The 24934-nt window shown below is 43.0% G+C and overlaps 2 protein-coding genes across 6 annotated transcripts in view; one reads left to right on the top strand and one right to left on the bottom strand.

The window, feature by feature from the left end:
* The window catches only part of aatka (apoptosis-associated tyrosine kinase a), a 27506-nt gene extending 19531 nt beyond the window's left edge, over positions 1 to 7975 (top strand). For 2 of the 3 annotated variants that reach the window (XM_008329523.3, XM_017040589.2), the window contains 11 exons: positions 83 to 162; positions 512 to 630; positions 1053 to 1140; positions 1229 to 1362; positions 1722 to 1806; positions 1935 to 2056; positions 2149 to 2298; positions 2972 to 6152; positions 6236 to 6413; positions 6925 to 7131; positions 7248 to 7975. In XM_008329523.3, the coding sequence (XP_008327745.1) occupies positions 83 to 162; positions 512 to 630; positions 1053 to 1140; positions 1229 to 1362; positions 1722 to 1806; positions 1935 to 2056; positions 2149 to 2298; positions 2972 to 6152; positions 6236 to 6413; positions 6925 to 7131; positions 7248 to 7276 (4373 nt within the window). In that variant the 3' untranslated portion in view covers positions 7277 to 7975. The remainder of the gene's footprint in view (positions 1 to 82; positions 163 to 511; positions 631 to 1052; positions 1141 to 1228; positions 1363 to 1721; positions 1807 to 1934; positions 2057 to 2148; positions 2299 to 2971; positions 6153 to 6235; positions 6414 to 6924; positions 7132 to 7247) is intronic. The other variant, XM_017040588.2, reaches the window with a different exon arrangement.
* Positions 7976 to 9337: 1362 nt separating this feature from the next.
* Positions 9338 to 24934, bottom strand: part of baiap2a (BAR/IMD domain containing adaptor protein 2a) — a 53764-nt gene continuing 38167 nt past the window's right edge. Inside the window, exons 7-15 of one of the 3 annotated variants that reach the window (XM_008329522.3) lie at positions 21408 to 21560; positions 17711 to 17953; positions 16523 to 16754; positions 16175 to 16376; positions 15975 to 16043; positions 15729 to 15882; positions 15481 to 15518; positions 11073 to 11115; positions 9338 to 10636 (exon numbers count right to left, since the gene is read on the bottom strand). In XM_008329522.3, coding sequence (XP_008327744.1) covers positions 11088 to 11115; positions 15481 to 15518; positions 15729 to 15882; positions 15975 to 16043; positions 16175 to 16376; positions 16523 to 16754; positions 17711 to 17953; positions 21408 to 21560 — 1119 coding nt within the window. In that variant the 3' untranslated portion in view covers positions 9338 to 10636; positions 11073 to 11087. Of the gene's footprint in view, positions 10637 to 11072; positions 11116 to 12106; positions 13603 to 15480; positions 15519 to 15728; positions 15883 to 15974; positions 16044 to 16174; positions 16377 to 16522; positions 16755 to 17710; positions 17954 to 21407; positions 21561 to 24934 lie in introns of those variants that run through there. The other 2 variants (XM_008329521.3, XM_017040591.2) reach the window with 2 other exon arrangements.

Below are 24934 nucleotides of genomic sequence, written 5' to 3' on the forward strand. Positions count from 1 at the left end.
ACTTTTCTCACTTCTTTCAGCTAAACTTGGTCGTTAATTATATTTCCCGTGTCTTGATGGCGTTCTCTTTGTTCTCTTTCAGTCCAGCTGCTAAAATCATCAGACCTTGGCCGTCATAGTCTTCTCTACCTAAAGGAGATTGGATATGGCTGGTTCGGCAAAGTAAGAGATGTAGTTGTTTTTAACTTTTTCTCTTTTTTCTATTTTTACTGCTCTGAGAATCCATGTTTGAACCCGTTGACACTGTCTTGTTTTGTCTCAGCTGCATCTGTCCCCACTGTACTACATGTTCTCTGATGTTCTCTCTACTCTGTATGGAATGCAAGTGTAATGCGATGATGATGATCTCATTCCAGTGAGGCTAATTTTTGGCACTTGTGTCAGGGTGTTGATTCCATGGGAGCCCGAATGAAATTCACAGTCACAGTGGATTCTTTTACAAAACAGCAGCACATGCTGCGGTCCACTTCACGATCTGCTGTGACATGTGCTTCTCCCCCCTCTCTCACAGGTCCTCCTGGGTGAGGTCAACGCCGGTCTCAGCACCACCCAGGTCGTGGTGAAGGAGCTGAAGGCCAGTGCCAGTGTCCAGGATCAGATGCAGTTCTTGGAGGAGGTCCAACAGTACCGGTCAGTTAGTGGACTAATCAGTTTTAGTCCCAGTGTTTCTCTAACGGTTGGTGATCCAAAAGTGGGTTACGGGCCTAAATCTGGTGGGTTGTGAGACTGGTACACTCTCTGCTCTGCCTGGGTTTTACTTCAAAGACGCAGTATCCTTTAAATTCAGTTTTTTCCTAATCATGTCCAAAATGTACTGTTATGTACTGTAAATAATAAACTTCACTTTTTGGGAATACAATTTGGTAGTAGACAGAGGGGGGTGATTAATTAATTATGGATTAATAATTAATATTCTATAGGCGATGTTATGTGTTACTTTCCAGCACATATATACTGTAGCACCTACATTTACTGTGTGCAGTTGTTATTGTGTTGTTGTAGTTAAGGTTCTTGTGCATTTAAACCTTTCCAAATCCCATCTCTTCTGCCAGGACGCTCCAGCACCCCGCCCTCCTGCAGTGTCTGGCACAGTGCACAGAGGTCACTCCTTATCTGCTGGTCATGGAGTTTTGCCCCCTGGTGGGACACAGTTTCACAGTTCATTAACACATACCATGATGCTTTCAGTGTTCAAGAGTCAACATATTAATTTTCTCCTCCCTCTCAGGGTGATCTGAAGACTTACCTCCACAGTTGCCGTGTAGCTGATGCAGAAACTCCCGACCCTCTGATCCTCCAGCGAATGGCCTGTGACATCGCCTCAGGACTCCTGCACCTCCACAAACACAACGTCATTCACAGGTACCCTGTCTCAGTCAGTAGGAATTTGAGTTGGGTTATGGTTTTTTTAACCTTCATCAGTGTGAGTAGAAAAATCATTGACAGGTTGAATCCACCAATATGGTCTTGTTGGCCCCCTGCAGGCCACTCCCTGTAACAACATCCTGGTGCTGCCTGAGTAGTTATCACAAACTCCAGCATCAGTGATTTTGTTGCAGGAGGTGAGCCACTCTGTCTCTCTCTCCAAGTCTTAACATTAAATAAAGCAAGTGTCCTTCACATCATATTATCTTTTTAGAGAAGATTTAAAGAGGTGATGTATGTAGCATCATAAGTGTACATGTTGTAGGAAAGCTAACTCGTCTTTTTCTTATCAACAGTGACCTGGCTTTACGAAACTGCCTGCTCACCTCAGAAATGACAGTTAAGATCGGAGATTACGGCCTTTCTCACAGCAGATACAAGGTCAGACTTACAGTCATTGGTTGATTTGTTGATGTTTTTCACTAGAATCTAATAATCATCTCAACAATTTCCCAAATACGGGATCAATATAGTCCAAAATATTATTATAATATTTTTTCTTTCTGCAGGAAGACTATTATATTACACAAGACCAGATATGGGTGGCCCTACGTTGGATCGCACCAGAGCTTATAGACGAGGTCCACGGAAACTTGCTGGTGGTCGACCAAACCAAGAGCAGCAACATATGGTGAGATATACAGTACTGTACCAACAAACAAAGATGTCTGGTCATTCTAACATCATTTGTCTGCATGTGAAACACTTCTTCTGTGGCGACAGGTCACTGGGTGTGACTGTGTGGGAGCTGTTTGAACTGGGAAACCAACCGTACAGACAGTACTCTGACCGACAGGTGCTGACCTATGTCGTGAAGGAGCAGCAGCTCAAACTACCCAAACCTCAAATCCAGTTCCCTCTGGCTGAACGCTGGTAAGACCTGGTCTTCTGGTCGGATATGAGAGGGGAAAACATGCAGTACTGTACTGTACTGCCTACACAGTTCAGTACTGGTTGGATGTGAAAATAATGGGAATAAAAGGTACAAGGTTAACCCAAACCTTTAAAGAAAATGTGGCATTTTGATCTGTCGCCATCTAGTGGCATTATCTCAAATTACTATCAATTCAACGAAATGAAAAGAACAGAAGGAATCATTCAGTCTTTACTAATGGCTGTACAGTGTTTGGGTGGCCGGATTAGAAAGCCTAGCGGGCCGTATCCGGCCCATGGGCCATAGTTTGCCCGTTTCTGGGCTAAACACTCCAGTGTGCCAACAGTGGTTCTCTAGTACTGTTAAACACTGTGTTTTTCTTGCCAGCAGAAGCAGATGATCAATATTTTTCTATTAATTGTGATCACTCTGGTGTTAGCCACAGTGGGCCAGCCACTACTGTCGTATTGATTTGATATTCTTTAGTTTTATTTGTCAGCACAGCAACTGATGGAAGACACACAACCTCCACTGGCCTTTTAAATGCAGTGAGAGATTCAGTGTGAGGCTTGCCAATGTAGAAATACATTTTCTCCAAACTAAGTTGATCTAATAAAAACATTTTGATGTACTATTCTCATCTTTTCACTTTTATCTTTTCTTTGTGTCCAGGTATGAAGTGATGCAGTTCTGCTGGTTGCAGCCAGAGCTCAGACCCTGCAGTGAAGAAGTTCACCTTCTGGTCACGTACCTCTGTGCCAAAGGCTCTAGTGAGGCCGAAGAAGACTTTGAACAACGCTGGAACGCCCTGAAACCCAACCTGCTCGGTAGTGACACCCACACAGCTACATCCACAGCCCTAGTCCTGACCCCGACACCTCCACAGGCTGAAGTCACCAGTACAGAACCAGCACAGACAGTGGAGCTGGCCTCCTCTGCCTCGTCCTCCTTCCCCCTCCTGGAACATTTTTCTGACAGCTTCCACTCAGACACAGGAGACGATCTGTTAACCGTCACGGAGACCAGCCACGGCCTCAACTTTGAGTACAAATGGGAGCAGGCTCGAGCTGAGCAGCCATACTGTTCATCATCCACCAGTGGGCCACTGGGTCAGGGGAACCCACACTACCAGGATATTTATTATTCAAGCAAAGAAAGCACCTCAGGGGGCTGTAGGACGGACAGCCTGACCTCAGGTGTCTCTCTGTCCTACTATGAACCTGAACACCCAGGTGTGGTCCCAGTGCTGAGTGCCCACAGCCCCTCGGTTGGCAGTGAGTATTACATTCGCATAGAAGAACCAGTAGAGTGTAGAATCAACCTGGAAGACACAGCAGTGGACTACAGCCCAGTGCTGGAAGCCCATAACAGCAGGTTATTCTGTGAAAGTCCGCCTGTCTCTTCTGTGGCAGCGTCACGTGCCTATTGGTCAACTGCCAACAGATGCGGCGAGTACGACTCTGACTCAAGTCCTGCTGATAAACTAACCACTGATCCACTGCTGAAAAGGGCCCCCAGCCCCTGCTGCCTCTCACCTCATCAAGACGGCATGATGCCATGCCGACAGTCCTGCCGGTCTGAACTGGATTCATCGCCGGAGTGCGAGTCGAACCTAATCGGTTCAGTGAGATGTTTAGAGAACAGCCGCAGTTTGTCCAAGGTAGTGAGCAGCCCCAGCTTGGGCTTCTGTGACCCTTACCTCGAAGCCAGTTCGGGTCACGGCACTGTGAATGAAAGCTGCCACAACATGACGGGTCCCCTCAGAAAGACACAGCCCTTGGCTAATCACATTAGCATCGATGTAGGTTCAGAGGACGGCCTGCTGGTGGGCCGACAGCGGGGTGATAATTGTGAGGATGACCTTTTGTCTGAAGGGGACGCCACTAACTGGACATCAAACCATTCAGCAAATAATAACAGCCTGATGTTCGATAACAGACAGACAGGCAGTGGGCACGACAGCTATTTAGACTTTCATTATGTTGACCACTGTAACAACACCCCGTCATGGTCCTTATCTAAGCCCACCACGAAAACCTTTCAGAGCTCCACGTCTTTTGGCAAAGTGGAGAGTGGAAGAGGAGACAATGAACCTTCAGAACTAACTTCCTACATTCACCTGAGTCAAACAGAACTGGATAAAACTGCTGCTCAATTTGAACTCAATCGTTCCAGAAGTTCAGGTGTTGGGAGTAGACTGTACTCCGAGCCTCAGATGATTCCTGAGACCAGCTTTATTAAATCACCATCGTCTTTCAAGGATTCTCAGAGTGGGCCGACAGCCTTTTCAGACAAACACAGAGGACACATCTGGGATGGAGTTCCAGCGGCGGTCAACTGTCCAGAGACGTTAGAAAGTACCAGAGTGACAGACGGTAGAAGAGAATCCAGCTCTGCCCTGGTTGACATTGGTGACTACAGTGAGGACGAGGACGACATGGCAGATATTACATCAGGTATATTTGCTGACTATAATCTAGATTATGCTGAGGGGGAGGATGAAGAACTGAGCCCTGTGAAGAACCCAGAGGAGACAACAAGCTCTGCTCACATCCTTAACATGTCCTCTTCCATGGCCAGTCCCAGCGATCAGGCCTTCAGTCCCTTTAATACCACCATCCTGCCCAAATCGTTGGACAGTGGCTACGACACAGAGAACAACGAATCTCCAGAATTTTTCTTCAAGGAGCTTGGAGATCCTCAAGAATCTGAGAGGAGCCCGAGGCTGGCAGGAGATCCTGACCTGGTTCTGCTGGTCGGGTTAGGCCAGGGCGTCTGCACCTCCACCAGCAACTCAGAGTTACAACTAAAAAGTCTGACTGACAAGAACACATACCGTGACTCGGCCTATTTTTCTGACTACGATGCTGAAAACGAGAGGAGCCCTCAAAAGGAAGGCAGTCAGTTCTTTGCCGGTCCGAACAACCATGAGTTAAATTCTGAAAATGTAAGCTGTGTTAAAAGTGATGAAACATTGATCAGACACGTCAACAATGAAAACTTAACAAATTTGAGACTCAAGAAAGGTTATGTTGCAGTGAAATTCTCAGCGGCTAATGCTAGTCCACCACACTCCCTTCCTGCTCCTGCGTTGTCAATGCTTGCACCATTTCCTCCGATGGGCGGCTGCTTGACCAAAGAGTCGGCCCCTGCAGAGGACAACCTTGGACTGGACACGGAGCAGTCAGGAGAGGGGGAGGAGGCATCCTCAGACTTCAGCTCCATCGCCTCCGAGCCATCTTCTGCCCTCCAGGAAGCCTCAATTAACCAAGAGGAGAGCAACAGGAAGTCAGAGGATTCCTCTTCTGTCAAGTCCTCGAGCTCTGACTCCAACCAGACTGACTGCAAAGATGAAGCCTCCAAAGAAAATGACGGATCCACGGAGGAGGAGGAGCTGCCAGAATTCAACCACACAGAGGAGGAGAGAATGGAGAGCGTGAGAATAAACGAAGAGGATTTTGAGGATATAGACGCCGATGAGAGCGACTCACAGGACAGTCTGTGTGAACAGTCTAACGGCCCCGGTGAGCTCTCAACCTCCTCCTCCCTGCTGGAGCTGTATGGAGAAGACGTGAGGGCGCCGCTGGAGCAGGCGGAAGATGAAGAGGACTCTGACGACAGCGAGTCTGATGACGAGCTGAGGACCTACAACATCCACGAAGAAGAGAGCGAGGAGAGTGAGGAGGATTTCACCGTAGTGCCCGTGGTAGTGAGTGACTGCAGCCGGGCCAGACACCTACGTAGCCTCCTGAAGATGCCCAGCCTACTCACCCAGACATTCTGTGACGAGATAGAGAGAAAGAAGAAAGCAGTGTCCTTCTTTGATGATGTCACTGTGTACCTTTTCGATCAGGTAGAGAGACTCTCACTCTGTCACACACGCTGGTTGTTTTCTGATAGTTTTTAATCTTAACCTTTTCTGCTCTGGATTTTCAGGAGAGTCCTACGGGTGAACTGGCCAACTACACCTTCCCCAGTGCAGCAGAGGCTTGTGGGAATAATTCCTCCGATGGAAAAACCTGTGAGCTTGAACCACAACCTGAGTCTGAACTTGAAGATAAAGCCTGTGAGACATGCATTTCTGAGGAGAGTGATGGGAACAACTCAGGTCAGGGTAGGTCCATCAGGATTTTAATGTTAAAGGTAGTTTACCTTTCTTCCTGCAGGGCGTGCCGTTGGGTGCTATATTCAATTTTCTGCAGAAAATAGAAAAGTCAAGAACATGTCTTGGCCCATGTTGTATCTGGCCGAGTCCTAACAAAATGTGATTCATACAGCTGATAGGTGAACTGTTTACAGACAAGCTTGCCCCACCAAAAAAATGAATACCTAACAATAATAAGTTCCTTCATGCTGACTGATTCGACCCCTGGCTGACCCCTGGCTGACCTAAGTGCATTACTAAGGCACTACTGGGTCTTTTTTACATCAATACTAAAACTAAAACTAAAACTGTGCACTTGCAAAAGTACAAGACAGTTCACAGTGCTGTAGATCAACATTCACTTGAACCGACCAATGAAAGTAGTTGAAAGTGAATATTTTAAATGACGTTTTCAAAAATAATTTCTGTAAACTCTAGCTTGAAGTGATTCTATCGTCACATTAACTATCTGTGCCTTCAGATGGTAGTAATGAAAGAGAAGAAGAAGAAGCTGCATTTGAAAACCCTCCGTCTCCAGAAGATCCCACCCCTGCGTCTCTGGCCCCGCCCACATCCACCTCCAAAACTACTGAGGATCCCAAACCTCCTGCTGTGGCACTGAACCGGTTTTTGGTTTCACGATTCTCTATCACACAAGTCTCCGACTCCTACGTGAACGCAAACACAGGTCCGTAAAAAACACAACACACATTCACTTTTTGTATAATAATAAATTATAAATATTTTAAGTCTGGTGGGTAACAGGATGAACCATAAAATTATTTCTAATCTGCTTCTTAACAGGTGACAGTGAAGAAAGTTCCAGAGACTGACGGTTCCACGGCCCTGACTGGAAGAAGACACAAAGAACAGCATTAATACATTCAGATGTTTCACATAGTTTTATTTTTACTGACGTTTTAGGGCGTCCGACTGATGACCCTACTTTTCTAGGCAGTGCCTCATTCTGTAGTGAACCACTCCTGGTGATTTGCACACATTTTCCCTTTATTTTTTATTTCTGTGATGAAGGAATGATTGCTGCTGGTATAAAAAAACAAACAAAAAAAACAAAATATAATCATAGCACTGAAGTAAAACTTCAAATATAAAATAGGTGCAGACGTGGTTCAACATGATGAACATTATCATTAATCTAACCTTCATAAGGACAGAGCCAGAAATTGAAACTGCTGAAACCGTTCTTCGTCCCTGGTCCTTTTCCTGGTATTGCTGAAAACATGTCAGAACACATCACTTGTTTAGTCACGCTCACTCCCATATCAAAGCAGTATCAAGAACACTACAGCTTTTAACCACAGGCCCTGTTCTGTTTACTGTGTTCTCCTGCACATCAGTGTTATTTTTCGAATCCCATGAGAATGAGACTAAGACAGTGTCGTCACTGTCGTGTAAACGTACCACTTGTAAATGTAGAATAGTATCGTCGTTATCAGATTCATACATTTTTACCTTTCAGGCCCACAGTCATCTGTCAATAGAAAACATAAAAACAAAGTACCGTCAGAGGGAAAAACAACTAGGTCCCACAAAGGCCAGCAAACGCAGCCAAACAGCTTCTACTTTCTCAACATAACACAGTACTCAAAATATTATTACCAGTGCGCCGTAACAAGAACTGCTGGCGAGTCAAACACCACCATCTGTCTTACACCTGTGTAAGAGAACTTTGTGATTGTTTGAGAAACACTAAATGGAAACGAGGAAGGTTTTCATTGGCTGCTTTTTTTGTTTCATACCAGTTCTGGTTCCCATTAACATCTCAGCTGTGGGAGGAAATGTAAGTCGGCTTCTGTGAACATCTGCCATTAATGAGTCACCTCTTGCCTCCTGAACACAGTCCAGTACCATGTCCAGGTCCTACAGGTCATTATTAAAGCAGAAGCAGGAACAGGCGAATGTCATCCCTGTTGGGGTAAAAAGTAACAAGTTCACCTAGAAAAATAAAGGCCACGGGGGCGTATTGGATACGGTTGACAACATTTTGAAAGAAATGTTGGACAAAAACACAAGTACAGTACAAGCCTACCTGCACAACCCCTGCATTGATGTGGTATCTTACCATTATCTTATCATAGTACAAGTACTAGCCTAATGTTGCATGGCATTGGTATTGATCTTTTGAGTACATAAGGAGGTGAAAAGCGTGGTCTGTTCTGTCGAAGGCCTGCTTTTTTAATTTAATCGTATAAAAAAAATCTCACTCACTGTCTATCAATGTATTTGACCAAAATAGTAGTGTTATTTTTTTTTTTTCTAAAGAAGAAATAAGCTGCTGTATAGACAGGACAAAAACTCAAGTCTGAGCAGTGCCTGTCTGCTGTACCGAACACAACTGGTACTGAAAGTGTCGTCGAGTCCCATGCGAGTCGCAACAATCGTCACACATTGCGCACCCTATGATAGCCGCATCTGGGCCCCCGAGGTGAAGAGAAAATCCTCCCCCACCGTATGAATGTGAAATCAACATGTAGCAAAAAACAGTATTTACTACTGTTGTATGGACAGCTGCCTCCCCCTCTCTGAACCTCCTTCGTAGCTCAAAGTGCCAATCCTCTATCAGCCTTTAAACTCCTGCAGGAAGAAAAAAAAAAACAAAAAACACTCACGGTATTTTTTGTACAAGTGGAAAATTCGCCAAAGAGATGTATCACAAAGCCCATTGGCAGACGTTCGTGGAGAAGGTGAGGCGGGCTGTTCTATGCACCAGTAGTAACGTCATCGCTGACTCCATCCACTCATGTATTGCTGTTGAAGTATCCTTAATGAATAAACCCAAATACTTTTTTTTTCTCTTCTCGTCTCTGTCGTATGATTCGGAACAAGGACACAGGTAAATCTGACACACACACACACACGCACACCATGACAAGTTTGTGGCCACTTGGATTTATTCTGGACAGGATAATTTAGATGAGCTTTCTGTACAGTACAGATATAATACAAACAAGGACAGAAGTGAGAAATGGACAAAACAAAAGCTGGAAGAAAAAAGTAAAAACCAAACAAACAAACAAAGAAACCACCGAATACATGTTCCATCTTGATTTCCAATGAGCCGTGTAATAAAAGCAGGATCACATTCCTCAGTGTAAAGAACTCATCCGTGGTGAATTACTTCTCCAGCGTAGTAGCGCAGAGTAATCGCAGGCTAAGAGGAATTTTAACTAAACTTTTTTTTTTTTTTCTCATCCACAAACATCCTTTCAGATCAGGCAGAAATTTTCACCACCATCTTTCCACCCACCCACACACACGCACACACACACGAGCTTCGTCCTCCAGCCGTTCTCCCAGGTAAGTGTGTAACACTCGGAAAGATCCAAAGCTGTAATACTGTATCTTATCTGATAAGCAACCACTCCCTCAAAGCTAATTATATATATATATAAAAATTACCCTAATAACGTATGTATTTCTGAGAATTGAAATTAGTAGCAACACAGAGATAACCAGTGATTTCAGAACGATTGATCCAATGGTGCTTGGAGCCTACGTCACAAACAAAAAGAAAAAAAGAAACAAAGGCACAGTTCCCACATTTAAACTCTAGGTGGACTGTTTCTACAACTACAAAATAAACTCTCTATTCTCACTTAGCCAAAGCAGAAATACAACTGTCCGATAGCTGTCTGTGGTCGCATCACGTCTTCAGTTTTTGTCACAGTGATTCACTGAAAACTTAAAGCCATCATTTCATTTCACATCCACCCTGAAACTTGCAGCGCAGATTGGTTCCCACTGCTTATTATTAATGTATATAATCTTAAAATTAATTTTACAGAATGAAAGAAAATTCTAACAGAAAAAGTGCAGATAAGTAATAACGTGGCAGCGTCATTAAGATAACCAAGAAGCCGTATCTTATCCACAACGGGTGGGATCTAATAATAATAATTATAATTAAAAATCTACACTGAGCTTGAGAATGTGCAGACAGCGACCGTGACTGTTTGTGGAAGCGTTAAAAGCTCAGCTCTCAGTGAAGAGTGACACGACCTGTGAGGTGATTGGGTTTTAAAACATGGAAGCCCCTTTTTTTTTCGCCACCTGTAAAAATAAGGGCTCGTGATTGGACAGAAGGGAAGAGCACAGCAGTCTGCTAGTAGAAGATGGGCGCCGAACGGTCATCACTGTAGATGGGCCGGAGGTAGACCTCCAGGGAACGGTCACTGTGGGGAGAGGAGGGGCGGGGCGGGGAACAGTGACAGTTAGCTTGAAGACAGAACAACTGGTCAGACAAATGGCCTATGAAGTAACACCACCCAGAGAACTTATCAAATGTTTAACTTAGGCTTTGAAGCAACCTGAGCACTGTAATTTGGCATCTACTGTCAAAGCAAGCCTGAGGTCAAAGGTAACGTTTCTAAAAAGCATGCAAGCAGGAGGTTAGTGTCCTTTCTCTATTTTAGCCTTAACCGCTGACAGGAAATCACCAGAGGCCCATTTGACTGCAGCGTCCATGGAGCACAAACACCAGTGATTCTCAGCATCCTACTGCAGCCATGCAGCCAATGACAGCACAGAGAACCAGGCAGTAGTAAAGACAGGGGCGGGGGGAAAAACAGTAGTTGATTGGCTGAAAAGCAATGGAGGCTGGTGACTTACGGTGGTCCTGTTCCCTCAGAACCGGGACAACTCTGGACCCAAACTGGAAGGTAAAAAGAACCTTTGGGTTTGACTGTTTCAACCTCAAAATAATGCACGGGTCATGAAGTTTGTAAAGTCACTGCTGGTTAGTCTGGCACGAGATGAGCAAAGTGTAAGTAGATCGAACAACAACAATAACTAAGACTGAGAGGAGACATGGGAAACAATACATTTCATGCTCAACATGCATATGCTATTTATCAAATTAATTACCTGGACTCTCACTATTAATATAATATAAATACCATTGACAGAGAAGCTGGTTTACTCTCTAAAAATGCCAAAAAAATAATATGCAATTTGGAATTGAACCTGAACCTTGACTTGTTAGGCAAAAAAAGAACAGAGAAAAGTGTTTCAGTGAAATGACAAAATCACATCTGTACCAAACTCCATGAGGGTTAACCACTGTGCCCGGGCTAAGCTAAGATTTGCTTCGCACCTTACAAAAAGCTGTGTCTAAAAAGGCCACTTCCACAACATCAGCCTGCTGAAAAATCCACAGACCACTTCACCAGATCCACCTACTCTCTGACCTTCTGCCTGTTAGAGTAAAGATCCAAGTGTATTTAACAAGGTCTTTATGTCAGTTTGAACAGCATTTTAGGAAGTAAACCAACTTATTTGAAACGCATCTTTGTACAAACATACGTTCTGTAACGGTGACAATCCAAATACAAACAACACATGAACATCAGGAGGTTACACACGACAACACACACACACACACACACACACACACTTACAGTCTGTTTTTTGAGTGTTGACACAGATCAGCACAGAGGCCATGTTAGTAATCAGAGGGAAGGGAAGGATGAAAACACATGCTGAGGAGATTGGGGGGGGGGGGAAATTAGGACATTGAAGGCAGGGTGAGAGGGTGGGTGGAGCGAAGCGTTCGGGTCAAGTCAAAAAACAAGCAGGACGTAACGAGAACTGAACAACTCCCATGTCACTGTCAGGGACAGAACAGATTTCTCGTCAGACCAGACTGTTTATTAATATATAGAGATATGTTTTTATTGAGAATACCTTTGTAAAAAGTCACCATACATTCAAGGTCAAATTTTATAGTCATCACATTTTCATGTTTCCCTCCACGGCATGCATAAGATAAACACTTCAACTAATCGGTAGTTTTCTCAATGGTTCTTCTCCATATACTGTACATACAGTATATGTTGTTGTTTTTTTGTTTTTTGTTTTTTTTTTTACAAGGACAAAATAGGTTTGGAAAGAAAAGACCAAAAGAAAAAAAAAATCACAGAGCCACTCAGGGAATACAATCATAAATAACACTGAGATCTGCAAAGAAGCCCTGGTGGGCATGGGAACTAAACTAAATCACAGCAGCTGTTGAGGAGACTTCACTAAAATAAAAAAAATTAAAAACTCCTTCAATCACACGCTCGCTGCAGGACAAACCCACGGTCATGATGCATTTTTGGCACTTGATTCAACCTTTCTGTGGAGCTGTTTGACTCAAGGTTTTTTCACTTTGAAATGTGTTTTTGCAATGTTTGAAATGCAGTACAATTTGCTGGACTTTATATATTAATGTATATTAGGTTTTCATATATATATATAGATATATATTCTGTATATACTTGAAGCTCCGTTTTCACAAATGATTCGTTTTAATTAAAAAAAAAAAGAGAAAGAAGTAAAGTAAGGCAAATCTGACTGACACACACACACACACACAGACACTCTCTCTGGACAGAAAAACCAAGTCTAGCACTGACACAAGGAAGCACAGCGCCACCTACAGGATCTCTCAGAGTGGAGACATAGTAATCTGCTGCGAGGCCATAAGTTTGAACAAAGCGTTTTGTTTTTTTTTGGAGACTCAGTAACACGGGCCTGTTAGCCTGTGGCTGGAGCACGATGAGAGTGAAGCCTTTTGGCACTTGTACAAGTACATGAACATGTCCTTTTAGTTTGACAAAAAAAATGACACAACCATGTACATGCATGAAAGACAAGCGGTAGCAAAGGCAGTCTCTTGAGAGATCAGTCCGTGATGGTGGACTGTGGCCGGGGACACAGTTATCACAGTCCGTAATGTTGCATGCCGAGCAGGTAGGGCCCGCTCGAGCTCTCCTGCTCAACGCAATCCTCCACCCACCAACCGCTACTGTCCACACGGTCACCACCACGAGCAGCAGCAGCGGCAGAAGCAGCGACAGCAGCAACGGCAGCAGCACCCAGGATGGACGGAAGGACGAAGGAGGGAAAAAAGGGACCCGGAGAGGAAGAGAGGACAGAAAGGAGGCATGAAACTGGCCTCTTCCACTTGGAGAAGGGGTGTGTGTGGAGGCAGGAGGAAGAGTGGGAGGAGAGGTGGAGGTAAGTAGACAGGAAGAAGGCTAAAAGGAGAGGGGAAAAGGTGGGGGAGGAAGAGGCCCCTGTGCTATCCGGAGCTGTCTGTGTCTGTCTGTATGTCTGTTCTCACACAGTCGAAATCAATTTGCCATCAGGACTGTCACTGTGGAACAAAGAGAGAAGGAAGCTTGCCAGGTCGGACACACTCAGAGAGAAATGGAGAAAGACAAGACAGGCACAAGGAGGCAGTGTGGAGTTTAGGAGACGTAGAGGTGGGGGTTTGAAAAAAAAAAAAAATTCAACCCACCCCACCTTCAAATACATCTCCAAACACACCTGCCATGATCAGGAAGATTGGACTTCCAATTCCCTCATCAACACATTTTAGTTTATTTTGTGCATGCTGATTTTTTTAAATATTTCTTTCTCTACATTTCACACTTTGGTCAACATTTGCCTGCGCGAGTCACATAAAACAAGACAAATGTTAAAATTCCTGTTGACGAGAGAATCATCAAGTCATCTCCTCAGCTGGAGGGATGTAGTGTTAGATTAGTCTGTTAGAGGTGAGCACACCCTGCTGGACAGTTGTGTTGTCTCCAAAATACTGATACACAACAAACAAAAACACACACACACACACACTCACAGCAGACATGGGGAGTGTGGGAGGGGCAGCCTGACACTGGTGATGACTGATGGTTGTCAGCATGGTGTCTGCTGTCCACAACAAGGACTCAACCACACAGGAACACACCCGCTGGCACAGCCAGACACAGTGGGTGGACGGTAACTCCTAACCCTGACCTGACACCATCCCCGCTGGGTCAGAAACCCGATGGGACGACAGTGCAGGCTGCATGCCCTGCATAACAGTAGTCCAGAGAGAGAGGCTGAGACCTGGGACATGCAGGCATGTCTGAAGAACCCACTGTGAAAAGAACACTTCCACAGTGGGTTCTTCAGACATGCCTGAACGGAGCAGGTCTATCTGAAGTAGCACCACTCTCTTAGCCCCCCTGTAGTGGAGGACACGCCCCCAAATTCATTTAATTTGCCCATTCTTTAACTTTGATTTCTTTATCTAACAAACAAAGCTACAGATTCATTAAGAGGGGGCAGCATGACACTAGTACAAATACATGGGATTTCTTAACATCTAAATCATAATTATAATAGTATAACATTTTAGTCATGCACAGCCTTAATATTTAACCATTTTTATGGTGATTAAAAAAACCCCAAATTTTACATTTATTCCTCGAACACAACCCTGAATTTCAATAACTGTGCATCCTCTGGAGGTCTTTTTATTGTCTATCAAACTTCACCACTTCCACTGTTGAGGCCATGGTCTCTATCTCCCTCTTCAGGCTACTGTTAGACATTGCATGACGCCCACTGCAGCTGCCCTGCGATACAAGAGGCTGCCGGCTCTGACTAAATAAAACTACTGTACTGACCCCTGAGAATAGACTGCTGTAATTCTTTTTTTTTTTTAAATACCATGAGATATACAAAAGGAAATACGAAAGAGAAAAGAAAACAGGAGGACATATTCAAATGAGGCAATGACAAAGTAAAGATTTGAGTTCACAAATTGGTGTTTGATATTATAATTAGTAATAATTACCAACAATATGAAATAAGTATTTTTGGTTAAAAGAAAAACTATTGATAAAAAGTAACATAATACTGATATGATGCTATAACTGTAATATATAATATATTATAATATATAATAGTACTATACTGAATCGTTTATTGACGTCTGAATGATTTCTGCTTTTATCATTTTAATATTTTTATAAACTATGATATGCCACATATAGTATGTGTAAATGTAGTACTGTAAAGTTGCCTAGCTGTCTCTTACAGCACTATTGAGGTGACAGGGGACGCGGTACTTGCGTGTACTTCTGAGAAACTAAAAACCATTCAAAACTGAAACCACTAAAAAATTAAACAAGTGAAATAATTCAGATGGCAGCAGCAGTCATACACTATCAGTCATTTCTTACACAGCTCTAAAGTTACTTACGTTGTGGCAAAGCGGCCGTCGTAGTCCTCGATGGCTGGCTGAAAAAAGAAAAACAACTTCATTTATTTGGTGCGCCTGTATGCTGTGTGCAGATACGAACATTAGGTGGCAGCAGCTACCGGGAGGACTCATGAGTCACTGCGGGATTACTCATGTCTGATTATGCAATGCAAGAAAGAAAAACAGATGGAGGCCACACATTAACGGAGTGAGTGAAATCAGTACAAGAACGGTGTCACCGCACGTACCTGTGTTCCAAAACCCGCCATGCTGTACGGGCGCGGGCGGGTCTGTGCTAGACTCTGAGCCAGCAGCCGGGCGGTCAGGCCGTAGTCAGGTGTGGGCAGTGATCCATCATTCTCCAACAGGTTGCCTGTGCTGCTGCTTTTCCCATGATGCAAACTGGTAAAAAAGGTCGGAAATGAACAAAGTGTGAGACGTGGACTCATCTGTTCTCTGTGAGTTGAGGGAGAGTTTAATAAACGGGGCCATACTTCACTCTGAGCTTGTCACTGTCACTCTCAGGCAGCACGCGCGTGTAGGAGAATGGGAACCAGCCACGCCTGGGAAAAGAGAGGTCCTTGTCAAACTGTTATTTTCACTTTCCGCAGGTAAACGAACTGCTGGAGAAACGTTTCTCCGATCTCTCTGCATGGATTCAGGCTGAACTGAATACATGAATAGATTCACTCACATCTTGTTCTTCTCGTTCTCGCCGTAGTGCCAGCCGTCCCGGGCTTCGGGCACTAGCAGGGTAATGACATCGCCCTCGGAGAAGCTGAGCAGGGTGTTGTTGTCACCGGCGGCGTGGGAGAAGATGGCCTGGACACGTGCACGTCCGTTCTTCTCCAGGCCGGCCGCCATGGAACTGGATCTGGGCAGGGTCCGCGTTTCACCTGGGGATATCGCACACAGGCAGAATGAGTGCAGACCACGGACTCAGTCAATAAAGTGTTAAAAGAATTCATGTGGGAAGCAATATTCAGCCCACGTTCATCTAAATGTCATGAAAATGTGACTTTGACTTTTGTGGACATCTTACCCACGGGGTTCTTATTCTTGGCAGGAGCGGGCCTGCGCACAGGGAGAGTGTTGGAGTAGACATCGCTGACCTGTCTCTGAGGCTGAGGCTGGGACTGGCCTTGTGCCTGGGTCTGAGGGGACGAAGGCCTGACTTGAGAGACGGACATGGTCCCCCCATCTGTCCAGTACTCCTCTCCGTGGACTCCTGTTGTCCCATTGACCATGGACATGCCATCAGGACCCATCAGCCTCTGAAAACAAAAGCCAAAAAAAAAAAAAAAAAAAAAAAAACTGCATTAAAACTGGAGCATTGATTAGATTAAGAAACAGGGAGTTTATATTTCAGGAAGATTTTCACATTTTCTCAAAGGTCAAAAAGGTATTTTCACAAGATTTAAAAAACAGAATGTCAGAAATTTGAATTTATTAAAATAAGAATTTTGTTGCAAAATTCAGACATCATGGTCAAAACTTTTTCATTAAAGGCAACCTTCCACAGACAGATGGTAAATTTAACTTTAACACATTCATATGATATGATTAACATATACAGGCTGTATACATAGACATATATACGTATACTGTATACATACATATATAGATACATATATACATACTGCCACAAACATCAGAAGATAGACCTGCAGTTCATAGTGTATGTATATATACATACACATACATATATACATACATACATATATATATATATATATATATATGTATATATATATATATATATACATACATACAGTACATATATATGTATATATGTATATGAACTGCAGGTTTCTCTTCTGATGTTTGTGGCGGTGGCGTCTTGTGAGAGTTCATTAAAGTCCAGTCGGTCGGCAGCCACTCAACATGAAATGCAGTTTCCAAACACCTCATTAACTTGAGTGGCTTCTTCAAACCGAGGCTGCAGAGAGGTCCCAGTAAATTACCCTCTTTATGGTGGTCTTTAAAAAAAAGGATGCATTTCCACGAGGACACAGTTAAAGGAAATCAAATGAAGCCATTCCTGTGAACTTATTCAGTCCATCCTGGAAAAGGTGGTTCTATACAAAATGCCTTAAATTCTAAAATTAAAAAAAGTTTTTGTAGTAACCGTTTTTTTTTTCTCAGAATCAACAAATGACCAATTATATGTTTAGCTAAGTGCTAGCTAAGTTGATATGTCCCAGGTTTATCTGTCGTCTTCTTTACTCACCGCTGAGTGGCCCATTCCACTTCCCATGAACACAGCCAGCTCCGGTGGCACAGGAAGAGGCTGCGCTCCAGGGATTGGGTCTGAGATGACCAGGTTGGATTTGGAAGTATGCAGGGGGCTTGTTCCTGCAAGAGTTGCAGAGCCCATCTGCTGGGCCAGGAGCACGGCCCGCTCTGGCAGCTTGTTGGGGTCTGAACAGGCCTGCTGCCACACCGGAATCTTCTGAGTCAGGAGGTCTTTACCCTACGAGCACGAGGAAAAAAATAGGAAGTGATAAAAGTAAAAAAAAAAAAAGAAAGAATTAAAACTGATTTTAAAAAGTACAGTAGGATGAAGATAAACAGTAAAATATTTAAGGGGAACCCAGGGTTTCCAGATCAGTCACTAAAATGGGTATTAAACAGTGTCATCAACAGGTGGCCTGCGGGCATACTGTGTCATTCTAAACTGATCCAATCCAGCCCGCAACTGCATTCCCTAAAAAAACAAATTCAAATAATAATGTTAGACAAAAATGTAATTTTCCCTCAAATATAGATGGCGACCCCTAGTGTAGGCTGCTGTCTTCTTCTGCATGGATGTTGCCCTCTGAATGTATTTTCTGTTTTTGTCGTTGTGAATTAGTGCCCATTCTGCAGACTGTGTGAGAATGTTTTTCACATTTTTACTGAGTGCAAGAGGTTGGCGGGATTTTTCATTGTTCACTCGGGTTTTTAAATTGTTTGGTGTCCTGTTTACTGCCTCAATTTTTATCTGCGGCATTGTTTAAAAAAAAAAACTAAAAAAACAAAATGTCACCTGAACGTTCTTATCGAATAAGCGAAATTGTCAATCTACTTGACACGCAGGGATAGACTGCAGGGTGGGCCGATTCTTGACGCTGTGGTCCTGTGGAGGCAGAGTGTGAGACCAGACTGAGGCTGGAGTTTTGTTTCCACTGGATCATTAACAGCCAACAGCAGTAGGCTGATGAGGAGCACTACATCCTGATGTAGCTGTGTGTTTTACAGTTTGACATCAACTGTCAACAACTTTTTTCTTTTTCTTTGTAATTTCTTAGTAACTACCAGCAGCAAATGAATAGAACGGGAAGCAGAAAAAAATAATTAAACCCAGAAAATCTTTCTGAATATTTTTTTTTTCTGTGACAGTCATAATTTTAGAGTTATTTAGATGAAGAAGCTGCAAATAGTTTTAACTTTTTCTTTATGCAGTAAAGTATGGCCACTTGGTACTAGAGTATACAGTACTCACCAGAGCACGACCGCGTCTGGCTGTGACTGTAACTGGCTCTGACATTTCTTTCCTGAGGTTTATGGGTTTTTTTAAACATCCCGGGGAAATCACTGGTCTCCAGAGCTAAATGTATAAACTGTTTTGGTCAAAAGTGGTTTGAGTTATGTAACAGTAAATTCTGAGCTCTGTCATAATCCACAGCGTTTGAACTGCACTGTAGCCCCCCCTGCTGCGCAAGTCGAGGGAACTAATAAAACTCTTACTTTAAATTGAGTTGTTTTCCCTCTTCCTTTCTTTTTTTTTCCTTATCTAAAACCTAAGTGGTCACTGTGTATTACAGCAGGGCAGATGGTGTCCACAAATATAAGACAAAGTTTTGTGTCACTGCATATGCTAATGTACATCTCACCATCATCTCACTCTCACAGATACACAAACACACTCCAGGGGAGAGGATTCTGCAGTTTGTTAACGGTGAACTGTTCCCACCCACTCCCCCGTGTTCTGATTAATGACTAGACTGCATGTTGGGAAAAAAAAAAGAAAAGAAAAAGACAGCTACTGTCACATCTTCAGGCTAGCAGTTGACACCCACCAGTAAATCCCCTGAGACTGATGTAGTCCATTAACCAAGACTTTTGATATTGGTGGGTGAAGAACAGGCGCACATTTGTCATACACACAAAACCACTACACCCATACATGTGGACGAACACAACCTACATGGAAAGTACTTGGCCAAATTGAGCTACATCGCAATCCAGTGCGGTTTGGAATTGGGAGTTTGAACTTACGATGTTAAAATAGCAAACAGTTGCGGCCGTTTGGTTTGCACTGATTACTTCACTAAACCAAATAACCGAACGATCAGGTCGTTTTTTCCTCACAAAGGTACAATGATGGATTACAGCTTCAGACACACCTGTCAGACAGGCATTGTCTGCAGTCTTAATGCATTTTTAAAATGACAGGGCCCCTATGAGCAGTCACAGCTAATGTGATTTTGAATTATACATCTCCTGATGTGCTGTGTTTGCCGAGCCGTCGGTCAGGAGCAGGTGAGTTCTGCATAAAGTCAACACGACCGTGGAGAAGGTGCTCCAACCAGTGCTGCTAAAAACTTTGAAGACAAGATTCAATAAAACAGAAGCACCTGAGGACCAACTGCTTCTCCTGAGATATAACTACAACTGGGAAGTACACAGATGCACTGGATGTAAGAGCATAACCCTTTATATTTTGACCCAGTGTTATCACCTTAGCTTTTTTGTTTTTTAGTTAACTTTAGGAAACACAGCTAAAATACAACAATTAGCAAAACAAACAGCTATTTACAAAATATATAAAAAAAGTAAAGTAAAATCTACATCAAAGGGAAGCTACAGTTAAAGTTAGCATAGTTTGATAGCGTGCTAATAGACAACAGCATTTCTAGCTTCATGTGTTTCAAAGAATGTCTTGAAAGTTTCCCAAAAAATGAATATAGCCTCAGAATGTTGCACAGGAGCAAATAAGAGGTCACAATGAAATTGTCTGAACTACAGACACATCATTTTCAAGTTCAGGGTTCAAATCCATACTAATAATAATTATGTGGACATAAATTTAACAAAAACGATCTTTGTTTCTTAGTCAAACCTCATTTACCCGTGGCTTCGTTTCTCAGTAACACAGTCTGCGTCAGCCCTGAAGTTTACATATCGCCAATGACAGAAAATGTTTTACTTTTTCTCCCGTCTCCATGATTTTATGAATATGCTGCCAAAAAGTTTCTGTGGACCAAATAGTTTTACAGCATTTAAATCAAATCCTTATGACAGCTGCTGGGTTGTTTGCTCTTGTTGCCAGTGCTGTCAATCACCAACGCACACAAGCACAGTTCTAATGTGGCAGATCAGCTGCGGTTTCCCACAGAGAAAAGTATCAGGAGATTGGTTTGCTCAGGGGAAAAAAAGTGTTTTCTTCCCTGTGAAAAGTTATGTTTCAGCTGGAAGATGGAACCCCACCTGGTCAGTTTTAATCACACCTCGTTTGTATTCTTTTGTCATTGTTTTCACAGGTGTGGCAAACTTCTAAATGATGATTTATGCTATTTTTGAGCTAACTATTAGCAGTTTTGCTGCTATTGTTTTCGGATTTTCACTGTACTTTCAGAACTAAGATAAATATAAAAAGTTTTTTGGGCATTTGTCCTGTATTTAATTAATTACAACTATCTTAAACAATTTAGATAAACAATATGAATTCAAATACAAATTAAGGTTTTTTTTTTGTTGGTTACTTAATGGTTATATTTAGATATTTTTGAACCAAACCTGTACAGAAGTGTGACACTGCCTTTAGCTGTGTCAGGGGCTACACCCCCATAGTATTTTTCCCATCAACACTCACTCCTTTAACCTGATTTTTAATGGTTCTAATTCAGTTTAATGATGGACTGCTCAGTGACAGATGGACTCACCTTGCCATGGTAGGCGCTGCTGTTTTTTGCCACAGCACACTGACGGTCCACCAGGAAGCAGTATCTGCGGCGTTCCTCGGACAAGGCCGTCTTGTATCCCTCTGCGATGAAGGAGTCCAGCTCGGTCTGCTTACTGCTGATGGTTTCCACAAACTGAAACACAGGGTGATGACACATACGTTAGAGATGATGACAAACGAAGGTTTGGGCCGAAGACGGAAGACAGACCGACTGGTGAGGACGCAGCTACAAATGGGAAACAGATTTTCTTGCATCTAAACCTCTGGCCTTCTTATTGCAGCACAATTTTGTCCTGTCAATCACTGCGTCGCTCCACTGGGGCAGTTGGAGGTTAAGTGCACCTCCGTGATGACAGCTAAGAAGTGAGAGAGCGACCGTCTCCATCCAGAATCTCCCTGCAGAGAGCAATTGCAACAAGGCAATTATGACCGAACATCCCGTCGTGTGGAGGCGGAAGCGCTCACAAAGAGCCACTGTAATCACGTTAACATGGTGGACGGTAACAAATAAGAGAGGGAATTAATGTTTGTCAATGAGTGGGCAACACTGACGGAGAGAAAGCTGTCAGCTCGCCTTAGCACGAGTTCTTTAAAAATTGGAATTGTCAGTGGGAAGTTTTCTCACTCGGATCTTTGAACACGCGAACACACGGATATGGTCGACTTCTCTTTTAGCTGAATAAAACAGATGAAGTCAACAGGTGAAGTCAAGAAACCCTTCCATTCTGACCAGACTGGACTAAAGACTATGGAACAAAAACATTTAGAGGAATGTCCGTCAGCTCTAGTGCTGGAGGAATTCCAACTACACCATTACAAAGATACACAGATCTGAACTGACAGGTCACTCAACGAGACCATGAAAGTTAGACGCAGCTTTTGAACTGCTTTTAAGCTGTTTAGGGCTCTTTAAAAGCCCAGTGAAAAGCCTGAACATTGTCCTGACATTGTGGGTGGTGAAGAAGAAATAACAAAGTCATGCTTCCTGAGGAGTGACACTGAAACTTCACCTCCTCTCTTTTATTCTTTCTTGTGTAAACTGTGAAAAAGAGGAACGGTTTTGTTTAAGCTTTGAACAAAACTGTGGAGAGAAAAAAAAAACAAAAACAAAAAGAGGAACGATTTCTACCAACTTCACGCCCCCCATTCCTCACCTTTTTTTCCCTCTCTTTTTCTCTCCACGGTGGAGTGACCCCTTTGTTTTTTTATGTTCAAATTCTCGCAGCCTCTGAGTCACAGTCTGCCGAGCTAACAACAACCACCACTGTGGCCTCACCTCTTGTCTGATCCACACGGCCCGATTCAGAAACCATTCAAAAGGTCACCAAAGTAACCCAAGACAGTGAGTGCAGTGGGAGGAACCAATCGCAGACTCCAGTCACTATTATATGGGAGCAATCTCAGGTAACAGTGCAGCTGGGACGACTTGTTTTGCTGAGGTTATGAATATAAATGAAATCTGCTGGATCTCAGTGCATCTGCTTATGAGCTTCAACAACACCGCTGCCTCTGAGGCTGTGTGTCCTCTCAGACTTTGAATATAAATATGGCCAATCACTGGGCTACGATGAGAGCAGAACATTATTATGCTCTTTATGCGAGAAACTTACGAAGAGGTCTCACTATTTATAACATACTGTAAACGTTAACAAGCAAAAACTGAAGTGCGTAAATAGACAGGGAGCTATGAAAACTCTGCACCATCAGTCACCAAAATTACAAATGCCGTGTTTTTTTTTGAGCATGTTAAAATTGCTCGGTCTGTTGATGATATGCGTTTACATGTAATACATTGTGTTTGTTCAAACTAAAAACTTTTTTAAAAACCAGTTGTCCAACTCTTCAGATAAATTCCACAAAAATAAACACACTTTTCAGCTCTGTCTGCAAACCCACCGAGGACCTTCAGGGACGGGTTTGGATGTGTTGGCTTTGTGCTTTCACCCAAATCCTAAGATGTAAGTCATGCCCCTGAAGTAGAAACAGGAACGTCCCCTCAGATCTTTACACCCACGTACGAGCTCAACTGAACTGCAAAAACCCAAAGTTTACAACCCAGATTTCAGTGTAAGTGTAGATAAAAGCTGTGTGTTTTATCATCTTGCATCTTTTATTATTTAATCTTAAATACTGCAATAGTTAACAAATTATTTATGTTTTTTTAGCCATGATTTAGAGGCAAATCTCGCTTTTATTATTACACAGATACATTTAAAATATTTTTGATTTATCCCTTAAATCTTAACTGTACGATCTCTAATGAGACAAGGTTCTCAGCCAAGACGGCTGCTCATCATAACTGTCTTCTAAACGTGACCATCTTCTCATCTTAATACATGTTTATTTATTTCCCCTGAAATCTGGAGCTAATCAGGAAGTAACGTGATTTGCATAAACTGAGAGTCATATCAGATTACGGCCTTTGGTTCGATGTGTTTGCATGATTTATTCTCATTCTTCAAGTTTTTATTTAAAATCATTCTCTGGAAAATGTAGCTACTGCTTTTACAAGATGAGATGCTGCACTTTGCATTTTCTTTGAACAACCGAGGTAAACACAAACTTACCATCAGAATATCGTTGTCCAGACAAATGTAATCAATGTGACAAAACGCGTTCCACTGCATGGAGTCCACTGCACGTTTTATGTTTCTGGTAATTACAAATATGCTCCAAGTGTTTGTGGAAGACGTCAATAAAGCAACGAAGCAACGAAGCAAAGAAACTGATTTTCCAAGAACAAGAACCTGTATTTTCAGAGGCGACAAGAAGCTGCTTAGCTCCGCTCTTGGATTTCATCACCATCAGCAGCTTTACAGTGAAAATGATTTACAACACGAGAGAAAGAACCCAGGAGACACACGTACGGACCTCTCGTGTGTAGCAGTCGGTGAATACGTTTCATTTCACTGTCCTAGTACATACATTCATCTCTAGGTCTGAAGTTTCATTATATAACTTGAGATATTGTGAGCTTCTCAAAATTCTAATGACTGTAATATTAAATTCTGAACTCCAGCAGTGTCTTTTTTGTCTGCTATCTTATTAACAGCCTTCACGGCACAAATTACTTTATCTCGATGAGACCTCTTTGTGCAGAACCTTGGTCCACTCCAGCGAACTACGTAATGAGCTGATTAGCATTTTGGCAAGGGGCTTTCCCATTGATGAGATAGCAGGGTGAGGGTATCTGAAGCAAGAGGAGCACTGGAAAAAAGATGGGGCATGGGAAAGGAATGGGAGGCATAAGACGAAAGAGAAAGAGAGAGAGAGAGAGAGAGAGCGAGCAGGGATGAAATAGAGGAGATGATGATCAATGAAATGTGGCCAGTATCTGTCACACTTTAGTATTTAATAAAAAGAGAGAGGAGATAACGAAATGGAAAACTTACTTCTCATCTGCAAGAATAGCACAGGTGTGGAGGAAAAAGAGGAGATAGGAGAAAGAAAAGGAGGGGGAGGAAGCGTGGGGGAGAGACAGGGTATGTTGACCTCATCTTAGCATTG

This window comes from Cynoglossus semilaevis, chromosome 17 (genome assembly GCF_000523025.1).
Source record: "Cynoglossus semilaevis isolate Cse_v1.0 chromosome 17, Cse_v1.0, whole genome shotgun sequence".
Lineage (NCBI taxonomy): Eukaryota > Metazoa > Chordata > Actinopteri > Pleuronectiformes > Cynoglossidae > Cynoglossus > Cynoglossus semilaevis.